Here is a 21,817-nt window from a genome sequence, read left to right on the forward strand (position 1 = left end):
ATTAGAAAAGAGAACAACACCCAAGGAAAAACATTTTCCATTTTACAAAAAGAAAATCCAGAAAGTACAGGCTGACAACTGCTATGAGGAAAATATTTTAGAGTATTCTGAAGGAGGGATTATAATTATACTACTACTAATAATAATAATAATCCTTGCATTTGATATAGCGCTTTTCACGTCTTCTAGATGTCTCAAAGCACTTCACAGAATATGCTGTAAAGTGAGTTGACCGTATATTTGTAGGTGAAACGCCCAAAAAATATGGTCTTAAGGGAGTTTAAGGGAGGAAAGGAATTATCTATGATTTTCAGTCATTACTCAAGTATAGACTGGTGACTTCAGGTGCTCAGCCCCCTACTGTCATTCCAAGAAATTCTGGGAAATGTTTGCCTTTGTTATTTTCATGGGTTGAGAACACTGAACCATGATGTTGAAATACACAGTACATATAAACTTCAGGTTATGATTTACAGACTCGTGCAATTGCTGCAATTGGGGGTAGGAGGAAAGAAGAGAACTGTAGGATTGACTCTATACAGCGGCAGGAAGGCTTTGGATTATTTATAATAATCTTAAAAGACACCATTTGAATGCTAAAAATCTGAAGGAAGAGTCTTAACTTGAAACATTAACCTATCTTTTCCCTTCAGGTACTACTTGACCTGCTGCAGATTGCCAGCATTTCTTGATTTTGTCCCAGAATAAATATGTTAAGCCTATTCTGAGTGTGCAAGTTGCTTAAAAGCACTGCAAACCAAAGACTTTGGTAGAGACACTGCCTTCGTAGTGAATCCAAGGCATTCTTGAAAAACCAAATTGCAGAAATGCTTTGTATATGAAGCAATAACATTACAGAATTAAGAGAGTTTACCAAAGCAAATCTTTGAGTTGCAAGTGATATGTGGAAAGAATTAAGTGCCTTTTTGTATACCTGCACCATAAAGAACCACTGGAAGAAATCTAGAATTAGCAGAAATGATGTAGACATTCCTAAAATTGAATTTCATTTTCTTGGTACAACTATGTGCAAAGTAGTAGAATGTTGTCATACCTTGAAGATCGTTCATAGCCTGACAAGTCAGGAAGAGTAGTTGCAATTCAAAGCAAGTGATGAATAGTCATTTGCACAGAAAGACTATTTCCTACCAAAAATAACTTTCTTCCTCTTTTTAGTGGAGGATAGGTCATGAAAATATTGATTATACCCATCATGCATGATACAACAACTTGCATTTTTGCTGACTAAATGGAGTGGGATATGCAGACCGGGTTCTCAATAGGTTAAACAATGAAAAGCGCAAACTGAGCAAGGCCTTGTCAGATCTGTTTAATGAGACAATTAGATATACCTTGTTTGAAGAGCAGAGACAATGCTGTTACATATAACACACTTATTTCTGATGTTCCCATATGTACAGTAGGATTCAATTAAAGGACCAAATATTAACTAGGATGTGAGAAATGCATTAAATGCACAACTGACTTGTACTTCATAGCTAACTATTTAACTTGAATAGGCAAAGCTTATAGTCATAAATCTCCAGACACTTCCATCATGTCAGATCTGTTACTGAGGTATAAAATGAGACAGTTATTCGGTGGTGGAGTTCAGATGACACATGCAAATCATAAGCCTGTATTGCAGCACCATAACTCAACAAAACTCACATTGTTTGTTTGAGATATTAAATGCATGGTAATCTTAAGCTTTAAAAATAAACTTCACTTTAAGACACCATGCTGCTTCAGATTTAGTGAGCGGTCACATTGTCTTGGTATTAATTGATAAATAGTAATGATTGTTTGCTTGAAGTCTCACTGCCGCACTAATAGGACTTAGACTAGAGAAAGATTTGGGTAAAAGCCCTGGTTTGTACTGAGGAAGCCACTGTAGATACAAGAGATCCTGAACTGCAAAGCAGGGAAGAGAAATGCCACTGTGATTTCACCTCTTAATAGTCAGTCAAAGCCTTTTGCTAGAAAATATACATGTATGAGTGACTAGACATGTTTAGGATCCTGCTTGGCTGTTTTCTCCCCTCAAATTTGATTAGCATATGAATACAGTCTTACCTTGCAAGTTAATGTTTGTTACAAGTGAGCTTGCATCCCTTCAATCATACCTTCCGGAATAATGTCTTAAAGTGCTTCACAGGAAATTGCTGTCCTGATCATATTTTTGTAGGTGAATGTGGCAACCAACTTGAGCACAGAAATACGCCACAAACCACCATGAACTGAATGAACAACTGTTTCTGAGGATTGTAGGCCAGAATACCAGAAGGAACTTGCTTTTCTCAAATATGCAAATATTAAGGTTTATGTGAAAAGGCAAATGAAACTTCAGTTTAATGTCTTATCAGAAATGATGGCAGTTCTGACAATGCAGCGCTTCCTCACCACTGCGAGGAAGTGTTAGCCTGGACTCCGACTCATTTTCAATGAATTCTTCAAAAGTAATAGGAAGTGACCACTGAGTCGGTACTGCCATTTTATTAGATCCTTGACTCTTGCCTCTTAGTTATCTACATGGTTCCTTTTTAAACATCCCATTGTGTTCTGCATCTACAGTACTCTGGAGCCAATAGATTCCATGTTTCTACATAACATAGCTGTTGTTTTTAGACAGTTATCCCCTAGCCCCCCCCCCCCCCCACCCGCCACATATATATATCTATATATATAATATTTATACCACAAAAGGTTCCTTAGTCATAAGATCACTTTTTTTCTTAACAGGTGGCTGAGCAGGCTTGGCTTAGCTACAGTTGGGTATGCAGAGAAAGAACAAAGGCTCAGACAAGATCAAGGTACGGTAACAGAATGTCCATACCATAGATACTGAAACATCCTGAAATAGCTAACAGTGTAGCAGTTGAATTCCACGAAAAAATAATACCACACAGAGTTGTAATGGCATGTTGAGAGATAGCCAGTTGGGGAACGGCTAACAACAGACTGACCATATATACAGAGGGATCTGAATACTAAAATAATCCTTGCATTTGGTATAGTGCCTTATCAATGTTATCCAGACATCTCAAAGTGCTTCGCAGGATATACTATAAAATAGTTTTACTATATTTTGGGTGAGCATGAATACATTGGAGTTGGGTTGATGAGAGATACAAACTATTTCTATAAAACTTCAAAAGCAAGCCCTATCATATTTAAGATATAATTAGATAGATATTTAGTAAACAAATTGCGATGGAGTATTCTAGAATTGTTATAAACCAAATGGACCACAATGATCTTTTCCAGTTCTGTACATTCCTAAAACAATTGCACATGCAGCATAATGTTACCACTTATGAGACATATTTGTTTGTGTAATTCTCTACATCCTGAGTTTCTGATCTCTGTCAATTCTTCACTGGGAGGAAGAATGTGGCACTTTCATCTTTCGCCTTGTTTTTACTTCTAGTTAATCCACCCAAGCGCTCTATTCTTTAATTATATTGAAAGAACCCAGGGGGGGCAATCACTGCTCGTGGAATTAACTAACCCAATCAAAGGAACGGTTAAAGAATCAATATTTTCTGATCAGAAAGCATTAACCCACAAAAACTTACCTGTAGCACTTTAAATGACAGAATAGGTAAGTAGATCCAGAATGTTGTGTTCCAGCACGACCTTAGTGGTGCATTGGACATCCTGTGCACACAGCTAGAGATAATGATTATAAACCTGCCAGGAACAGAGGGAAGTTGCCATGCAAACAGCTCTTCTTAATTGTAAATCTGTGTCTCTCCCATAATGTTTTTTTACTGTGGATTAAAAGGCATAGAAAGGTTGGGGCAGTACATTTTATTCAAAGTACGCGGCAAAGCTGTTTGCAGCAAGATTATAGTCATATACAAGTTTACTACCTCTAGAATATGTCCTGAAATTTTAACGATAGGGGTTGCCCACTGCTCTGGTAACGTCGCTCAGAGAAGCTTGGATCATCTCCATTTACTTCAATTGGGAGAGTGCTTTGGACCTGAGAGATAGTTGACCCAATACAACCAATGCTGGTGTTTTGTCAGAGTTGAAAGGCTGGAGTCAATTCCCAGGTTCGTACCACACTCCTGCCCCACTGAATCAAAGGAATGTCCTACAGGAGATTTACGGTTACTCTCCGCCAGAGATGTCACTGCCCCAGGCTAGCAGAATAGGAAACCCAAAACATCGGATTTCATGATCCTCAAAAGACATTTCAATGAAGATACAAAATACTTCAAAGTGAAGCTATCCCTAATATTGCTGGGGGAGTTCTTTGAGTGGAGGATACTCTAGAATTTACTTTCCTTTAAGAATAGTGAATTTGCAACAGATTGTGTTAAATGAGTTGGATTTTAACAGCAAGTTTGCAGCCGCCTGGGGTCTTGGGTCAGGACTGTTACTCATATATGAGCTCAGTGAAATAAAGCTTGCAAGTATGTTCATGGTAATGAACATCAAGATGTGGGTTTCTTTATAAATGATCTTGATGAAGTGGTCTATATAGAGATTTACAAAGCTTTTAAGGCCTCAATGTCACTATACAATATAATCAGCCATTTATATTTCTGTTTCTAGTAGATTACTGGAGTGAAAGTGATCAGGACGATTTGGATACTCCATCAACCCCAAAGCAAGAGAGCCCACCACCTCCATATGACACATACCCTCGTCCACCTTCAGTGAGTTTCACCTTTCTACATTGCAGCAGAAAGCACAACTTTCTTTGCTTCTGTAAATCTGCGGTGAACGTTAATGAGTTGAGCACATTATGATCTCTGTATGTCCAGAGATGTCAAGATGATTCCAGACTCCTGAAAATACAAACCATTGTTAAAGCAAAAAACGAACTTGTTGACAAAAGCGGCTTTCAATCTATATGCCTGGAGTCTGGTTCACCATTAGTGGAATGTGAAAGTTAGGCTTTCAGGTGGTAAATATATTAGGTAATGTACAACAACAAATATCTTGGGAATGAAGAGACAGGCGAGGATGGGGGATGATAGACTTGTGGAGGCTAGTTCCAGAAACACATGTTCCAGAATTCTGGATACTTTTCAGCTTGTGAAGGGAATAGTTGGGTAGTCCAGCCTTGATGTAATGAATGTGTGGAAAAGGGCCTCGGCAGCGGCAGGGGAGAGGTTGTAGCAGAGATAGACAATGTTACAGAGATGGGGGAAAGCAGAGCACGTCTAAGCACAGATCTGAGGTTTAAAGGACAGTTTAATTACAAATCAATTTAAAGTATTGACTTGGGATATGCTAAATCTATCTAAAGAGTTGGTTCTTCAGGAAAAAACACCTATACACAAACTGTACACACTCAAGTCTACACACCCTGTCTTTCTGTCGTAGAGTGTTGTAGACAAATGCACATAAATGTAGATTTTTTTTCAGTGTTACCATTTCTATCAATATCAATAGCATTGAGACTTAAATTTTTTTGTATGGCTTGACAAAACAGTTTATTACTGAAGAATGGATACCTTCCCATTTCAGTCACCCTATATCAAGATCAAGATGCAGAGTGAAGCTTTACTTCAATTATGTCCGTTAACCCAGACACAGAAAAGTAGCCTCTGCTGCACTTGCCAGAGGCTACTTTTAAATTTTTTACACCAGATGTGGTTGTGGTGTTTCCTGTGGTTTGAGTGCTTATTACCAATTGCTTTTAAATTAGGGGCAGTGTTGTACTGGGGCCCATCTCTTCACAATCTGGGCTGAAAATGCCCAAAGTTATTTTAATAGAACTCATAACCAGCAGGCAGAATAGCATTTTATTGCACCAGTATCTGGCAGACTCCTATTTAGCTCCCAGAGGTGAAAGGACAATCTGTTATGCTGCTGTTCGAGCTAAGGCTAGCATCATTCAAGCTGCCATTTCTATTTTTATTACTCTTGCACAACATAGAATGGCAAATAGATCTCAGAAATAAAAACGGTAGTATTTTATCCCTGTTGCTTATAACTTGTCTGTAAATTCATAATTGGACTGAATGAAAATCATCACAAACCTTTCCTTGTTCTTGATTCTTAGTGTTTCAATAACAAATAAAGTGCACAAGTGTAGCTGAATACAGAACCAGTCGTTGTTTCACTTTCCATGTTAAATACTGTGAAACTATTCTCCATTCACATTCATTTCTGGTTTCTTCAGCTGCCCAAATGATTGTCATGGAGCACAACGTGAGGTCAAGGAAAAGACATGTGTCTTTAGCATTTCTCTCCAGTCCCCTTGTTTTGCCATTCTCAGGTGCTAACTTTCCAAGCTGAGCTTCTACCCATCACATCAGCTCTGTAGAGGAACAGCAAAAGTAGAATACTAACTATTTCAGACCTTGCTGCATTTCTTGGAATTTGATAGACCTTTGATAGACATTGTAATGATTATGTTTATTATGTTAGGGCCTTTAAAAAATGGCAACACAGACTGTCTATAATAATAATCCTTGCATTTGATATAGCGCTTTTCACGTCGGGAGGACGTCCCAAAGCGCTTCACGGAACACACTGTAAAGTGAATTGACTGTATATTTTTTGTGGGCGAACGCGGCAGCCAATTGCGCACAGCAATGTCCCACAAACAGTCGTAGATTGAAAATGACCAATTTATTATTGTTTTGGGTTTTGGAGGGATTATTATTAGGCGTGTGGAGTAAGGAAACTTGCCCAAGGTTTCGCTCTGCCTGGAATTGAACTCAGGTCTCTCGCTTGCAAAGCGAGTGCTCTAACCACTGAGCTACAGGACAAATCTAAAATATTTGTTACGTAAAAATGATCAACAATAGCATGGTCCTTATTTTAATATTTATTATTTTCACTTGCAGTTGTTTTTATTCAATTACTGAACAAATTATTACGTTACTTTTAGGTGAACTGTGCAAGCCCATACCTTGAACCTAAACATAGCCGGCTTTCCTCCACTGAGACATCTCAATCCCATTCATCTCACGAAGAATTTCGTCAGGAGCATTCTGGAAGCACTGAGTCACCCGTTCGCAAATCTGGGGGTTGGGAGCGCCGCTCGTGGCAGGATCTAATAGAAACTCCACTGACCAGTTCAGGTTTACATTATCTCCAGACTCTTCCACTTGAGGACTCAGTGTTTTGTGAAGCAGGCTTACCATCACCAGAGCAGAGAAGGCAATCAACTTTACCAGCTCAGAGGTGTCAGATCCAGGATCAGTATGGACCTTTCCCATTAGCCGAAGGCGAGCGATGGCCAGGAATAAACATCGGAGGAGGGAAACCACGCAGTTTTACGTTACCTCGAGATGGTGGGTTCAGTTATTCTTGTCAGAGCGCTTCAATTTGTGTCTCTGGGAACCAGGCTGAACCAGTTCAAAAACAGGAAACTAAAGAAGAAAATCAAGAAGAGACAGGTAAGCTGTCAAAAATACCACCTGTAAAACCTTCTTACATCTCAAGAAGTCAATAAGAGATTGAGACTGGAAGATTGTAGTTATTGATTCCATAATAAATAATAATAATAATCCTTGCATTTTGATATAGCGCTTTTCACGTCTTCTAGACGTCTCAAAGCGCTTCACAGAATAAACTGTAAAGTGAATTGACTGTATATTTGTGGGCGAAATGCAGCAGCCATTTGCACACAGCAGTGTCCCATAAACAGTCGTACATTCTAAAAATCTAATGTTTACTACCAGAACTTTCATAGTTTTAGACCTCAGACCACAGTCTGAATGGAAGAATATGCAGAATTTGGCAAATCTTTCAACTGTCTTACATTGAAATCTGTTGTCTATAATTAATGAACATCAATTTGATAGTATAGCAATAATAATAATAATAATAATAATAATCCTTGCATTTGATATAGCGCTTTTCACGTCGGGAGGACGTCCCAAAGCGCTTCACAGAATATACTGTAAAGTGAATTGACTGTATATTTGTGGGCGAACGCGGCAGCCAATTGCACACAGCAATGTCCCACAAACAGTCGTAGATTGAAAATGACCAATTTATTATTGTTTTTGGTTTTGGAGGGATTATTATTAGGCGTGTGGAGTAAGGAAACTTGCCCAAGGTTTCGCCCTGCCTGGAATTGAACTCAGGTCTCTCGCTTGCAAAGCGAGTGCTCTAACCACTGAGCTACAGGACTCCAATGGTCTTCAGGCTGAGATGTACGTACAGTTACTCACTTGCACTTAAAACTGGTTATTAAATCAGCATGGAATCCAGCAGATCCAGAGTTTGACAATTGGACATGGCGGTAAATTCAGGTGCCTCCCCTCTTCAGGAACTTGAGATAGAGCCCAACCAAAGGAAAGCATAGGCCTTCATTCCATCTACGTGACTAACAAGTCGGAATATTTTCTGGACGCATTAGATTTGCAAAATTAATTTGTACGTTCTTGGTCATTTAATCAAAGTATCATACACACAGTAATCCTTTCACAGACTTGAGGATAAAATGACCTCATTCACTTCAAGTTATAAATCATTCTTTCCTTTGGCCATTAGAAGCCCAGTATGCACTCTTGTGGGATTTGGGTCCCTGCAGTTGTGAAAATAATGTCCTTGCTGTGCTGAGTCCTAAAATGAAATATGCTGTAATATAACTTAACTATATTTTAAGTGACTGAGAAAGTATGAATTAATTTTTCAAATTCAACGTATCCAGGTAATATTCCCACTGGGTACTCCTGTGGATTTGGAATGAAGGCATATACTTGCCTCTGGTCAGGCTCCATCTGAAGTCCCCAAAGGGGACAGGCACCTGGATTAACCACTACGTCCAATTGATTTTAACTCTGGATATGATAAGGTTCAAAATGATTATAGAAAATGAGATAGAAAGGACAAGGACCAAGGTTCTTGATTGGAAGAAAGCTAATTATAATAGTATGAGGAATGAACTGGCTGAGGTAGACTGGAGGGCAAAAATTGCCAATCAAAGATGTTGATCAATAATGGAAGATTTTTAAGCACGATAGAAAAGGTGCAGGACAAATAGATTCCATTAAGAATTAAGGGAAAATTAACTATTACTGGGAAGCCATGGATGAATAAGGAGCTGAAGACAAGGCTGCAGCTAAAGAAAAAAAATACACAATCGATAACGGAGAGGAAAACAGGAATGAAAACAGCAAGCGTGGGAAAGAGGTTAAAAAGACGACTCAGAAAGTAAAGGGGAACCATGAGGAAAACATTGCAAAAAATATAAAAAGAAACAGCAAGGTGTTCTGCAGGTATATTAATGTAAAAGAATGGTTAAATTAGTGATAGGGCCATAAAGGGAGACAAGGGTAAGATCACAACAACAACAACTTACATTTATATAGCGCCCTTCATGCAGGATAGCGTCCCAGAGCGCTTCACAGTGGAGGAGTCTGACAACAAGCCAGAGGGAGGGGAGAGGTGACAGTAAGCACAATCAAAAAGGAAGGTCTTTAGGGGGGAATTTGAAGGTGGGGAGGGAGGGGGCAAGATGGAGGGATTGAGGGAGAGAGTTCCAGATTTTCAGGGCATAGCGCTGAAGGCACGGCCACCGTTGAACGGAAGACACGAGGGACAAATAGGAGGCTGAAGCCAGCCGAGCAGAGGCAGGTTGGAGAGGTAGGGAGGTGCCAAGGCATGAAAGGATTTGAAAACAAGTGAGAGGATCTTGAAATCGATCCATTCGGTAATTGGCAGCCAGTGGAACCTGGCTAGGACTTTTGTGATGAGGGTATGGAGTTTCGTGAAGGTGAGTATCTGGGCGACGGAGTTTTGAATTAATTGGATATTTTTGTATCGTGGAACTGGGGAGACCAGCGAAGAGGGCATTAGAATAATCCAGCCGGGAAGTGGCAAAGGGTGGACGAGGGTTTCAGCTGCATCAGTTCAGAAGAGTAGAGTCCTGTAGCTCAGTGGTTAGAGTACTCACCTTGCAAGCGAGACACCTGGGTTCAATTCCCGGCAGGGTGAAACCTTGGGCAAGTTTCCTTATTCCATATGCCTAATAATAATCCCTCCAAAACAAAAACAATAATAAATTGGTCATTTTCAATCCACAACTGTTTGTTGGACTGTGCGCAATTGGCTGCCGGTTTCGCCCACATATTCTGTGAAGCGCTTTGAGACAGTCAATTCACTTTACAGCATATTCTGTGAAGCATTTTGAGAAATCTAGAAAACGTGAAAAGCGTTATATCAAATGCAAGGATTATTATTATTATTAATGCAGGGGAGGTTGAGGAGTTCAGACCTGCAGAAGAGAAGACGTTGACGGGAGCCAAAGAGTATGATAAACAGATGGCAAATTAATTGTAATGGAGGAAAATGTGAAGTAATTCACGTGCAGTTAGACCATATTTGGACTACTGTATCCAATTCTGGTTTCTATTCTATGAGAAGGATATAGCAGTGATGGAAAGAGTACAGCATAGGTTCACTAGGATGATACCAGGATTGGCAGGTTATTACTGTCAGGATAGACTGTACAGGTTAGGCCTTTTTTTGCTAAAGAAAAGATGTTTAAGAGGGAACCTAATAGGAGTGTTCAAAACTATAAAAGGGTTTGATAGGGTTAACTTAGGCTACTTTCATTGACTGGGGGGGCCATAACCAGGGGACACAAGTATAAGATAGTGACTAGGGGATCTAAAAGAGAATTCAGGAAGAACTGCTTCATGCAGGGAAAATTGAGATCGTGGAACTCACTGCCTGAAGCAATGGTTGAATCAGGTAGTGGAGGTGCATTCAAGAGGAGACTGAATGCACCTCCACCTCCACCTTCATGAAGAATGTTCTAAAAGAGAACTAGAAAAATGTTAAGCATTCCAATCCACTCTTAAATCATGGTGACTGATCTTGCGTTATCTATGTGAAATAGTTTGTTTAACCCCTTTCTGAATTGTGATTTCTTCCTGAAGATATTAGCTTATTACTGTCTTCAGGTGGACTTTAAATGGAGTCAGATACATGACAGAGCTTTGGTGGCCCATTGATAGATTAATAAAAACAATTCTAAACCAATTGACTTTCCAGCAATGATCTATTACATCCTCAGAATAAAGTTACTCTATCACCAGTATTTAATTTCCTCTCATATGAGGATTTTTGGATCACTGGTTGAAGTAGTGCACTTATTAAAAAAATTCCTAGAGTTTTATAGTTTACAGTTTGTACTAATTGTGAGTAATCCTGAGCACTTAATTATTATTGTGCACAGTTTAATTTCAGGAATCAGTTTAGTGAGAGATTATATACCAGCTTCCTTCCAAGATCCATTACATGTATCCCCACAAAAAACCTATCGACTAATTATGTGGAGCTTGACCATTGTATAGTATTTTGGTATAATCTGATTTATATTTTTTTGAAAAATTCCTTATTGATCTTTCCAAAATCGTAACTTGTCAAATCACATCTTTTCTGAAAAGGCAGTAGATTTATTTACAATCTTATTTTAAAAGAAACTTTTAAATTGTTTGACAGACACTTTTGTAATTATTTGATCTCTTATGGACTATTTGAATCTGATGGTGGGCCTGTCGTGTAAGGTCTGGTTAAAATGTGCAGAACACTAAATATTCATGACAAGCTGCTTTTGCCAACATTTTTAGCATTTATTAATTTCATGGTTTATTTGCTCTGTCTGACAGCTCAACTCAAAAATGCCTCACCAGATTTTAACTGAACCAAATGAATGTCTTATCCACTTCAACAATCATTAACATTACTTCCCTCTTTCCATCTTATGGGAAGTCTCTGAAATGCATTCTTGAACAATGATGCTCATGATGACTTGTCCAGGTCTTTGCTACTGACTAGCCTTGGTTGAAAGAGATAACGAGTGAATTACAGCAACACAGAGGCCATTGAGCCTATGATGGTGCTATGTCCTCCCCTAAAAGTAACTTTTCTAATCCCAATTCCCTACACTTTATAGCTTTTTTTATTGTTTATCTAATTCTCTTAATTGTTAGTCTCAACTTCAACACTAACTTGTGGCAATTGTTCTACATTCTGATATCAATGTATAAGAGTCTCCAACTCTTCAGTGAAAATCTGAGTTTCCCTCTCTCACTATCGATTCACCAACCAACATGAATAATCATTCACCATTTATCCCCTTAAAACCTTTCAAAAATTAATTTTCTACCAGAGGTCCAGTATAATTGTTTTGCTCCAGCTTGTGCACATATTTTTGACATTTGGTCCACAAAAGACATTGCAGCTTTACAGAGAAAAAGGGAATTGAGGGATACAGGTTTAATCTACAAATGTGACTACAGTTATATTGGGACCCAATATTTGTGCAAAGATGATCTAAATCCTTTAAAGTTTTGTTTAAATGGAGCTGATGCTGCCCTCTGCTGAACAGGCAAGTCTTTGTTTATTTTGGAGAAAGAAAATCCATCTGTTTAGGCACCATTTATCCAGTCAGAATCCTGGACCTAACTGTTATTAGCTTTTAAAAAGCCATGCCGTAATACGAAGATGATAGGGTGAGTATTCTGGAAGGATGATTTTAAATTGGCCAAAGCGCCTTCTTCATCCAAACCTCTCAAAACGTTTTGATGGCCTATCATTTCTGTGAATTCCATACAAGAGGAAGATACCATTAAGTATTCCCTTGATAAAATTTGTCACGATATTGAGAAACTAACACCATAATATTTAAGAGAATTAGATAAACATTTCATAGAACCCTAGCAATTTATAGCACAAAAGCAGACCATATAGCCCATTATGTATATATATATATATATAGGATACTAAGCAAGTTTATACAGTTTAGAAGGTAAGCAAGTTTCCTTACTCCACACGCCTGATAATAATATCTCTCAAAAAAAATTGGTCATTTCAATCCACGACTGCTGTGGGACACTGCTGAGCGCAATTGGCTGCCGCATTTCACCCACAAATATAGTCAATTCACCTTATAGTCTATTCTGTGAAGCGCTTTGAGATGTCTAGAAGATGTGAAAAGCGCTATATCAAATGCAAGGATTATTATTATTATGTGTGCATCCGCTCTCAAGGCAATGTATTCATTTAATCCCTTGAAGAGAAACAAATGAAAGGGTAACAGGCAGTAATTTGAATTAGAGTATGAAACTTCAGTGGATGAGCTTGCAACATAAGCTAAATGTCTTCCTATGCTGTAGATTCTACAAAAAGTATAAAAGTAAGTAAAATAGCTTGCACTTAAATGGAGCAGTGAACCCTGAACGTAACATTTTTTCACATAGGGTTATTAATATGGTTTACACATATTAATAATAAATATCCTTGCATTTTATGGATATGGAGAAAGGGCAGGGAAATGAGATTTAAAAAACTGCCACTTTCCAATGAACTGGTAGAATTAGATCATTGTCCTGAATGGCCTTCTTCTGTTTTGTTCATAATTTATAGTTGAGAAATGACAAAGTCATCTGCAGGAGATTTTTAAAGGTTGATTTTGGAAAAGTGTTCCAACAACAAACGTACATTTAGAAACCATCCTTCAGATCAAGAGGACATCCTAAGGTGTTCACAGGATTCAGTGTGAAGTGTAGTGACTGTGTATTGTATAATTAAAGGCAGCTGCCAATTTGTGCAGTGCAACATCCCATAAACAGCCAGGAATTCAGAAAGGCTTGTATTTATATAGCGTCCGTCATGAGTGGTAGCGTCTCAGAGCGCTTAATGCCTAAAATGGGGAAATAAACTTTTATGCCAATTCTCAAACGTAGCACTAAATTAAAGATAATCGGTGTCTGGCTGCTGCTGTTTTTACTGATTTTAGATTTTTTTTTGAGACATCTTAAAAAAAAATCTAATTTCATATAATTAAATAATTCTATTCATTAAAGCTGGTGGCCTTGGATTTCTAAATCAACGATTTGTATTTATATAGTACCTTTCACATACAATAATATCTCAATGTCAACAACAAACAATAATGGATACTAAACAGGTAAACGAGATTTAAAGATGCTGACCAACGACAAACAAACTAATAGAGGCTTTAGGAGGTTTTTAATGTCAACGAGAGAAGCAGTGAAGCATAGTGCTTTTAGAAGAGACTTTCAGGAGATAGGGACATGGTGAGTGAAGATGTGAAAAATGAACTACAGGCAAAACTACAAATAATTTGATACTCTTTTGAATAATCAATGATCTGAATTCGGGTCTGGAAGACTGGTAGTGAAAGCATAAGTGTAAAGTGCAAAGTGAATATTTCTACAAACTATGAATCATTGATTTAGTTGCATAAGTTCAGCTCTCCAACTCTTATAGTGTGTCCAGTGTTTAGTCTGTCCTTTTTGTTGAAGTGCACAACTTATTTCCGTCCCTACAAAGGGAACAAAGTAGAACAGAGAAGACTGTTTGGTTTGACAGTGTCATCCAGATTGTGCATTTTTACATGGAAGCTTGGGTGGGTAATATAACTTAGCAAGTGTTGCTGCTAGAAACAGCAGAGATTGAGTATCTGCATAAAATAGCTGGCAGGATAATAGTCATTTAACCTTGTATCAGCCTGTCTTCATTACCCTCTGCCACGTGAATGACAAGTGGCTGAAATAAGGATTTCAAAGCGGGATCTTCTCCCAGTCGCCGTTTTATAAATTTTAACAGTAAAAATTGTTTTTTTGTCGCAAGCTTTTTTCTGTTAGTAAGTTGTTTAATTAGGGAACTGTCCGTGAGGCCTTAAGCAACACAACAGTCTGTGGAAGATGAATGTACAACTGAAATGACAAATTTACTGATGCTACCTAGATTAATGACTGAATCTGTTGTTCATTAAGTTCCCTCACAGTGTTAGATTCATCAACTATCCTCCAAGTCAATCCACTACTCAACGATGGGGGTCACACTCACCCCAGCCCAATTTATTTCTGTTATAAATCAGAAATCTGAATTCCATTAACTAGCCAGCTTAGTATTGGGTGAACAGTCCCTTTCACTCTCGCCTTTCATAACCTGGTCTGGCTTTTGAGAGGCACTGGTTATTGTGCTTTCATTTCCCATCTTGTAAGAACCGTTTCACTGACGTTCTATCTCCCCCACTGTTCAGCCTGCTGCTTAATTTAAGCAGTGAAACATTTCTCCAGCTGGATCTGAACACATCCCACTTTAAGTAATCTTTTAGTCCCCCAGGAAGCAGGATATTTTTAAACATGAATATAAACATTTTATAGAATTTCCATCGAGAAAATTCCCTGAAAAAGTACGCTCCTCTTGGCAGTTTTAATTACTGAACATAACTTGGGTAGCTGCCCTGAGTTTGTGCATCTCATTGAGTTTAAGATGTTTAGTTGATTTTTTTAATCCAGGAGAGGGCTAATGTTAAGAGCAAGACACCAATGAGAATAGAAGCTAATGCGCATTCAAGAAGGAATTGTCAGAGAGGACAAGTTTAGTATTTAACAGCATGTAGATTGCATGAAAAGGAAAGAGGGAGATAAGTAGCTCCAGTCATAGACTGCTGGGAACAAACAACTTCAATTAGAAAACAGTGAGAGGGAAGATGTAGAGCAAAATAAATAAATTGGAAGATCTGGCCAAATGAAGATTGGAAGGAACAAGAACATTCACAGGAACAAAAGCTACAATTGTCATGATACAAGAGAAAAAGACAAAATTGTGATGAGTAGGGGGGAAATAGGATCACCTATCAAAGATGTTTCTGCAACTGTACAGGCATACAGAGAAGTGCTGGATGAGTCACCGATGTTCGAGTAGTATTCACATTTTATATGACGTGATTTGTACACATTTAACACTTGTTGGTAGTTGGACAAAATATTTGTTGCACAGAGAAATGGGAGTAATCTATAAACCATGGCATTAAAACACTCCTCAGAGATGCCTGGTGGGGAGAGGGTTGTGCCAATATGTGTACAGCAGCCAATTTAACCATAGCAGACAAGATTTAGAAGTCCTTATCCAGCTCTGTTGCACTGACTTCCATATGTAATGGAAAATTACCCATGTTACTGAGATAGTGCTTTCAGAGTGAACAGATGATGAATTCAATGCACTGTGCGGAGTCACAACACTTATTATTAACTTACGTATTACTGCAGTAATCCTGGAAGGTTGTGCACTTTTTGGTTGCATGTTAATAAAGTTTCCAATCTGATAATGATCCCAAATGGGTTTGTGAAGTTGGCTAGATGGAAGTACTATCTATGCCTGCCTGAAGCTATCATCTCAACAACACTTTATTTATATAGTGCTCTTCACGTTGAATAACATCTGGGTGCTTATGTTACCATACACAATATTGTCACACAGTTGAATACGGGGGACAGGCTGCGGAACTCACAGGTCAACATCTTTTCAGATGACTATTCTGCTGCAGCACAGGCACAAAGCCTAAAACATGCAAAACCCCTTGGATATTCATGACTGAATTGTAATGCTAAATACACCAAACCTTCCAAGGACTGGCAAACTTGGGGCCCTGTACCCATCTAGTTTCCCTCCATCATTCCTCCCGCATTCAGATGTAGGTAATGCACAAATCAGTGGTTAGTGATTGTTTTAGGTCATGAAAAGATTTGAAACCACTAGTTTTCCATCTCATTAGATAACTGAATGGCACACACATCTGCACCATCTTGCAAGAACATGGCTTTTCTGGTTGCCTGTATCACATGATTCAAAAAGGACCACTGTAACTCAGTGGTTAGAACACTCACCTTGCAAGCGGTAGACCTGGGTTTGATTCCCGGCAGGGTGAAATGTCGGACAAGTTTCCTTACTCCACACACCTCTGTTTACCTAGCAGCAAGTAGGTATCCGGTTATTAGTTGATTGGCGGATCACTTTTGCAAGGGTAATAATTGCTTCCTTCCAAAAAAACAAAATTGGTCACTTCAATCCACGACTGTTTGTGGAACACTGTTGTGCGCAATTGGCTGCCGCGTTTTGCCGACAAAATATACAGACAATTCACAGTATATCCTGTGAAGCTCTTTGAGATGTCTTGCTATAAACCCCTCTGATTAATGGTCTGTTTATTTTATTCAATGTCCTCAATAATAGGTAGCACATATTACACAAGAGGGAAATTAGTTTACTTATGTAGTGAAATGGGAACTAATGAAACTGCATTTTTTTAACCTTGTTAGCAATGAACAATTTAGTGAGCTGTCAGGAAATGCAGTCAACTTTCCATTATTTAAAGCTTCAAGTAAGCAGTAGCACCTAACAAGACCATCATCAGACAGGTGTAATGGAGCTAACCTCCAGAAAAACTATTGGTAGATTTGTATATTAATGCTCACTTGCCGTACTGTTATAGTAGTTATGAAATGAAAGGTGGTTGTGAGGCAGTTTCAACAAGACTAAAATAGCCCTAACAACAAGACCGGTTACTTTGCTCTAGTTATGCAGATCATTTTACTGTTCTAAATATAATAATGGCATTGCACTGGAATGTCAGATTGGAAAATGCTTTTGGTTCCTATGATTCCATGTTTTCCAATTATAGTAAGTCTCTCCGGTAGACATGAAAGATCTCATGACACTGTTTGAAAAGAAAAGAGCATTTCTCCCAGTGTGCTGGCCAGCAATCCTCCCAATAAATTGGTCAATCACTAAAATGGCTGTAGGGAATATCAACAAAAACTGTCACAACACTGTAAAGTGCTTTAAGATATTTGATCATCATAAGATACCGTAGACAAGTTTGTTTTTTTATATAGATAATGCTAATGTGGAGTCCTGTACCTCAGTGGTTTGAGCACTCGCCTCGCAAGCGAGAGACCTGGGTTTGATTCCCAGCAGGGTGAAACGTTGGGCAAATTTCCTTAAGCCACACGCCTCTGTTTACCTAGCAGTAAGTAGGAACCTGGTTGTTAGTTGATTGACGGATCACTTTTGTGGGGGTATTATCCCTTAAAAAAATAATAAGTTGGTCACTCAATCCACGACTGTTTATGAGACACTGCTGGGCGCAATTGGTTTCCACATTTCGCTCACAAAATATACAGTCAGTTCACTTTACAGTATATTCTGTGAAGCGCTTTGAGACATCTCGAAGATCTGATAAGCTGCTATATCAAATGCAAGGATTATTATGTCTAAATGAAAATGGGCAACGGAGATAATTGGATCAATATTGAGTGTTGCTTGTGATTAATCAGGCTTTCAAAACAACAAGCTAGTCGACTGGTGCACTTCATTTCTTTCTCTCTACAAGCAAAACTGCAATGATCGGACGGACCACTGTTTCTGCCACTGTCTAGTAGAAAATATTGTCAACAATCACTGTTAGTAAATATATGAATAGGTAACAAAATATCACAAATGGTTATAAGATTGAAACAGATTACTTAATCTTTGATTACTTTCTGTATTATCATTAGTTTTACAGATTTCATTGAAAATGCATTGTTTCTTTGAAATTTTACATCAGTGGTAAGATTACCACCTAGTGTTATGTACAGGTTTTTACAGTCTATTTTGCAAGGGCATTTTGGGGTCCAGTTTATACTGTGATCAGCATGTAAAATGCATAGCGATTGGGAAGCATGAAAAATATACAAATCTGGTGGGAATCACACAAGTACAAAGGGGCGTGCTGGATCTTGTCTGAGACTGAAGTTTCAGTAGGATTACATATTTACAGCCTGCAATAAACATACAAATGGAATGAATCAATTCAGTCTCCTCTTAAAAATGACCCAGTTTTTCTTGTTATTAAGTCATAAAATATTTACAGCACAGAATAGTCATTTAGTCTATCCTAGCTCTTCTACTAGTAGTATCTACTTGATTCCCATCCCCTGCTTTCTCAATCCATTCAGTATGTTTCCTCAAGTATTTATTCAATTTCCTTTTAAATGCTCTTATTAGATAAGCTTGAACAGGCGCTTATGGTAAAGAGTTCCATAGAAGTACGTAATTGTTTTTCTAAACTTTTTTTTCTTCTCGAATTAATAAACTGTAAGATCCAATGACACTCGGAAAGAGAAGGGAATTTCTACAGATTAATTGGTTGGTCACTTCATGGTTGTTTGTGAAACCTGTTGGCAGAAATGGTGGGGGGGAGGGAAGTCACTACATTTGCCAGTAATTACCTATGAAGAGCTTTGTGATGTTTCAAATTGATTAGGTTGATTACAATTGCAAGTTTTTTATGTTTATGAATCATATATAAAACATATGAGAGACCCTAGCATGATTTCCTGAAGTACATAGATTGACTGTCAGTCTAAAAAAAGTTGCCTTTATTCTTGAGCTCTGCTTGGTCTTTCAACAATTTCTCCATTCATATTGCCTCACAAAAGAACTGCATTGTAACAGTTTACAAACTAACTGGTCATTGGATTCTGCTTACTTGAGCATAGCGAATGGAAACAGGAAAGTCTGATCGTTCCACAATTAGATGCTAGTGTTTGGATTCTGGTAAACTCCTTTGAGATAGTCTAACATCTGAATATTGTAAATTATTGTTTATATTCTGCAGCCTTCAGAGTTATACAGTCAAAAGGAGAGGTGGGGGGGGTTATAAGAAAATAACCTCTGAGCCAGGATTTTGTTATTGGCAGGCATCAAATGCAGAGCTAACTCATTCTGAAATTAGCTGTATACTACATTCTAGACAGTACGTGTTTTTAGTCCATTTGAAGAGCTGGTTGTGTGCTGAGTCAAATATACAGTGACATCCTTACCCTGCAGCTTGCACTTTGCTGTTCATAGCTATAGAAGTTAACACACAGTACTCCATTAATAAAATCTGAAAAAAGGCATTTATTATTGCTACCTTTTGATAAAGAATCAGATCCGCTGTCTTTACATTTTTCTGGTCACTAAAAATTTCAAACCACAAATAACGGTTCTTGTCATATCAAACTAGCCCAGGTTAGAAGTGGTGTTCAGTGTCACAGAGCAATCATTTGAGGGTCTGCAGCAGTAACTTTCTTCCCGCCACCCCCCCATTCCACACAATAGCTCAGCCACGAAGTGGGGAGTGGATAACAGAGATTACATACCAGGCAGCAAGGAAGACAACAGAAGAAATCAGATGGGAAATCAGTTAGCACAGGCTCCAGTTCCTGCATTCCTTGATTGACAAAAGGTCGGGGCCAGGCTGTATGGCTGCCACCACAACAAGCACTGTTCTTTGGTGGCAAGAACAAAAAAGGGGCATTTATTTTACCTCTTATTTTCAATTATTTGACAATGAACTCACATTAGTTGCTGAGAAAAATTAAATACACTGCAGTTTTGAATAGTTGCATAAGATGTTCAACCCATTTTTGAATTTTTAAATTAATAGACATCATCACTTGGTGCACACAAGGGATTTATTGCTATTTAAATGCAAGCATGCAATAGTAAGTATTAATTGGCAAGACTAGATTTGCAGAAAGTTAGTCAGTAAACGAACTGGAGGTAGATTGGTACTGATTAATATATTGCTTAATACGCCAACAAATGCTGTTTCTGTGCTCTGATCCTATGCCCGAAAGGCTAAGAATTGGATAATACTGCATTTCAGACTACTACACATCTACAAAATCAGCTATATCTAATTGTATGTTCAATTTTTGAATAACAGGACATTTATTTGCATCTTTTTATTTCTCTCTTACCTTCTCTTCCCTCTCTCTGCCCTTCTCTGTCCACTTCTCCATCTTTCATTCTTTTTCACGCTTTTTCTCTTGATCAAATTGACTGACAGAGGACAGATCTCACTCCTACATATGCCCATTTCTGAAAGAAGCACAGAATGTGCGGTAGGTATTAAAGACCCCAGTTTGTGAAAAGTGGTAGCAATTGCCCAGGGGTTGAAAATCACAGTTCCCGGGTAGTTTTAATCTGGTTCAAAAATGTGTTGGGCTCCAGCTGAAAGCAATTTTTGAGGTTCTCGAAGATATGATAAAACGCTATATTAAATGCAAGGATTAGTATAATATATATTATCTCTTCAGAAATTAATGTCACATGCTGGGAGTAAATTTCCACAAGTTCACCAGCAATATAGAACCTTATCCAAGGGGCGATTCTTCATAGGTGAAATCGGAGAGGAAGTATCAGTAAGTTGTCGGAAGGCGGGCATCGTAACCACAGCTGATCCTAGTGTCATCTGCCAGCCATCGACATTCAAACTTCGATGTGATGTGCAACAACAGGATCACTGGGTAGCAAAAGGAAACAGACTCCTGCTGATTTACTTTCATTCATTCCTCCGTCCTGCTCAACAAAACAGTCATCTACTCATCTGAAATCAGTTAACTTCAGTGGAAAAAGCGAAATGTTCCCCAAGCACAGCTGCTTAGATATTGCTAACCTTACACACACTGAATTTTAAACAACGTCTCTCTGCACTGGCATTCATTTTATTGTACTAATTGCATTTGAAATGACATCCCAGATATGATTTTGAATCTCGGAATGTTACAGTACAAAAACAGGTCATTCGGCTGATCGAGTCTGGCTTGTTTTTTTCTGTACTTGAGCCACCTAGTGTAATACCTTTTAATATTCCTCTTATTCAAGCATCTGTCTTATTGTTTTAAAATAATTTATTGATACTGCTTCAATCAAAGTCTGAATATAGAATTCTTCTCCCACCCTCCCCTTTAATTTGTGATCATCTCAAATGTATTACTATTTATCCTAACATCAGTCTTCATAGTCTTGAAAATCTTGGTCGGGTCAACCCTTAACTCTTATTAAGGGATGAATAAGCTCTTATTAAAAAAAACTTCAAGTCTCTCTTCATAACTAACCTCCTAGTGACTACATATTTTTACATTGCTTTCACTAACCCACCGCCTACCTATAGAACATAGGTGTCATTGTGTCTGTCCTGGTTCTTTGCAAGAGCAACAGGTTACTCAAAACAGCACATAATGAAAAACATGATTACACT

At 38.3% G+C, this 21,817-nt stretch overlaps 1 protein-coding gene across 1 annotated transcript in view; it reads left to right on the forward strand.

Annotated features, from left to right (window-relative positions):
- The window catches only part of cnksr2a (connector enhancer of kinase suppressor of Ras 2a), a 197,428-nt gene that overhangs the window by 158,204 nt on the left and 17,407 nt on the right, over positions 1-21,817 (forward strand). The window contains exons 18-20 of the mRNA XM_042334147.1: positions 2,743-2,813; positions 4,570-4,670; positions 6,860-7,370. Coding sequence (XP_042190081.1) covers positions 2,743-2,813; positions 4,570-4,670; positions 6,860-7,370 — 683 coding nt within the window. The remainder of the gene's footprint in view (positions 1-2,742; positions 2,814-4,569; positions 4,671-6,859; positions 7,371-21,817) is intronic.

This window comes from Callorhinchus milii, unplaced genomic scaffold, assembly GCF_018977255.1.
Source record: "Callorhinchus milii isolate IMCB2004 unplaced genomic scaffold, IMCB_Cmil_1.0 Scaffold4, whole genome shotgun sequence".
Lineage (NCBI taxonomy): Eukaryota > Metazoa > Chordata > Chondrichthyes > Chimaeriformes > Callorhinchidae > Callorhinchus > Callorhinchus milii.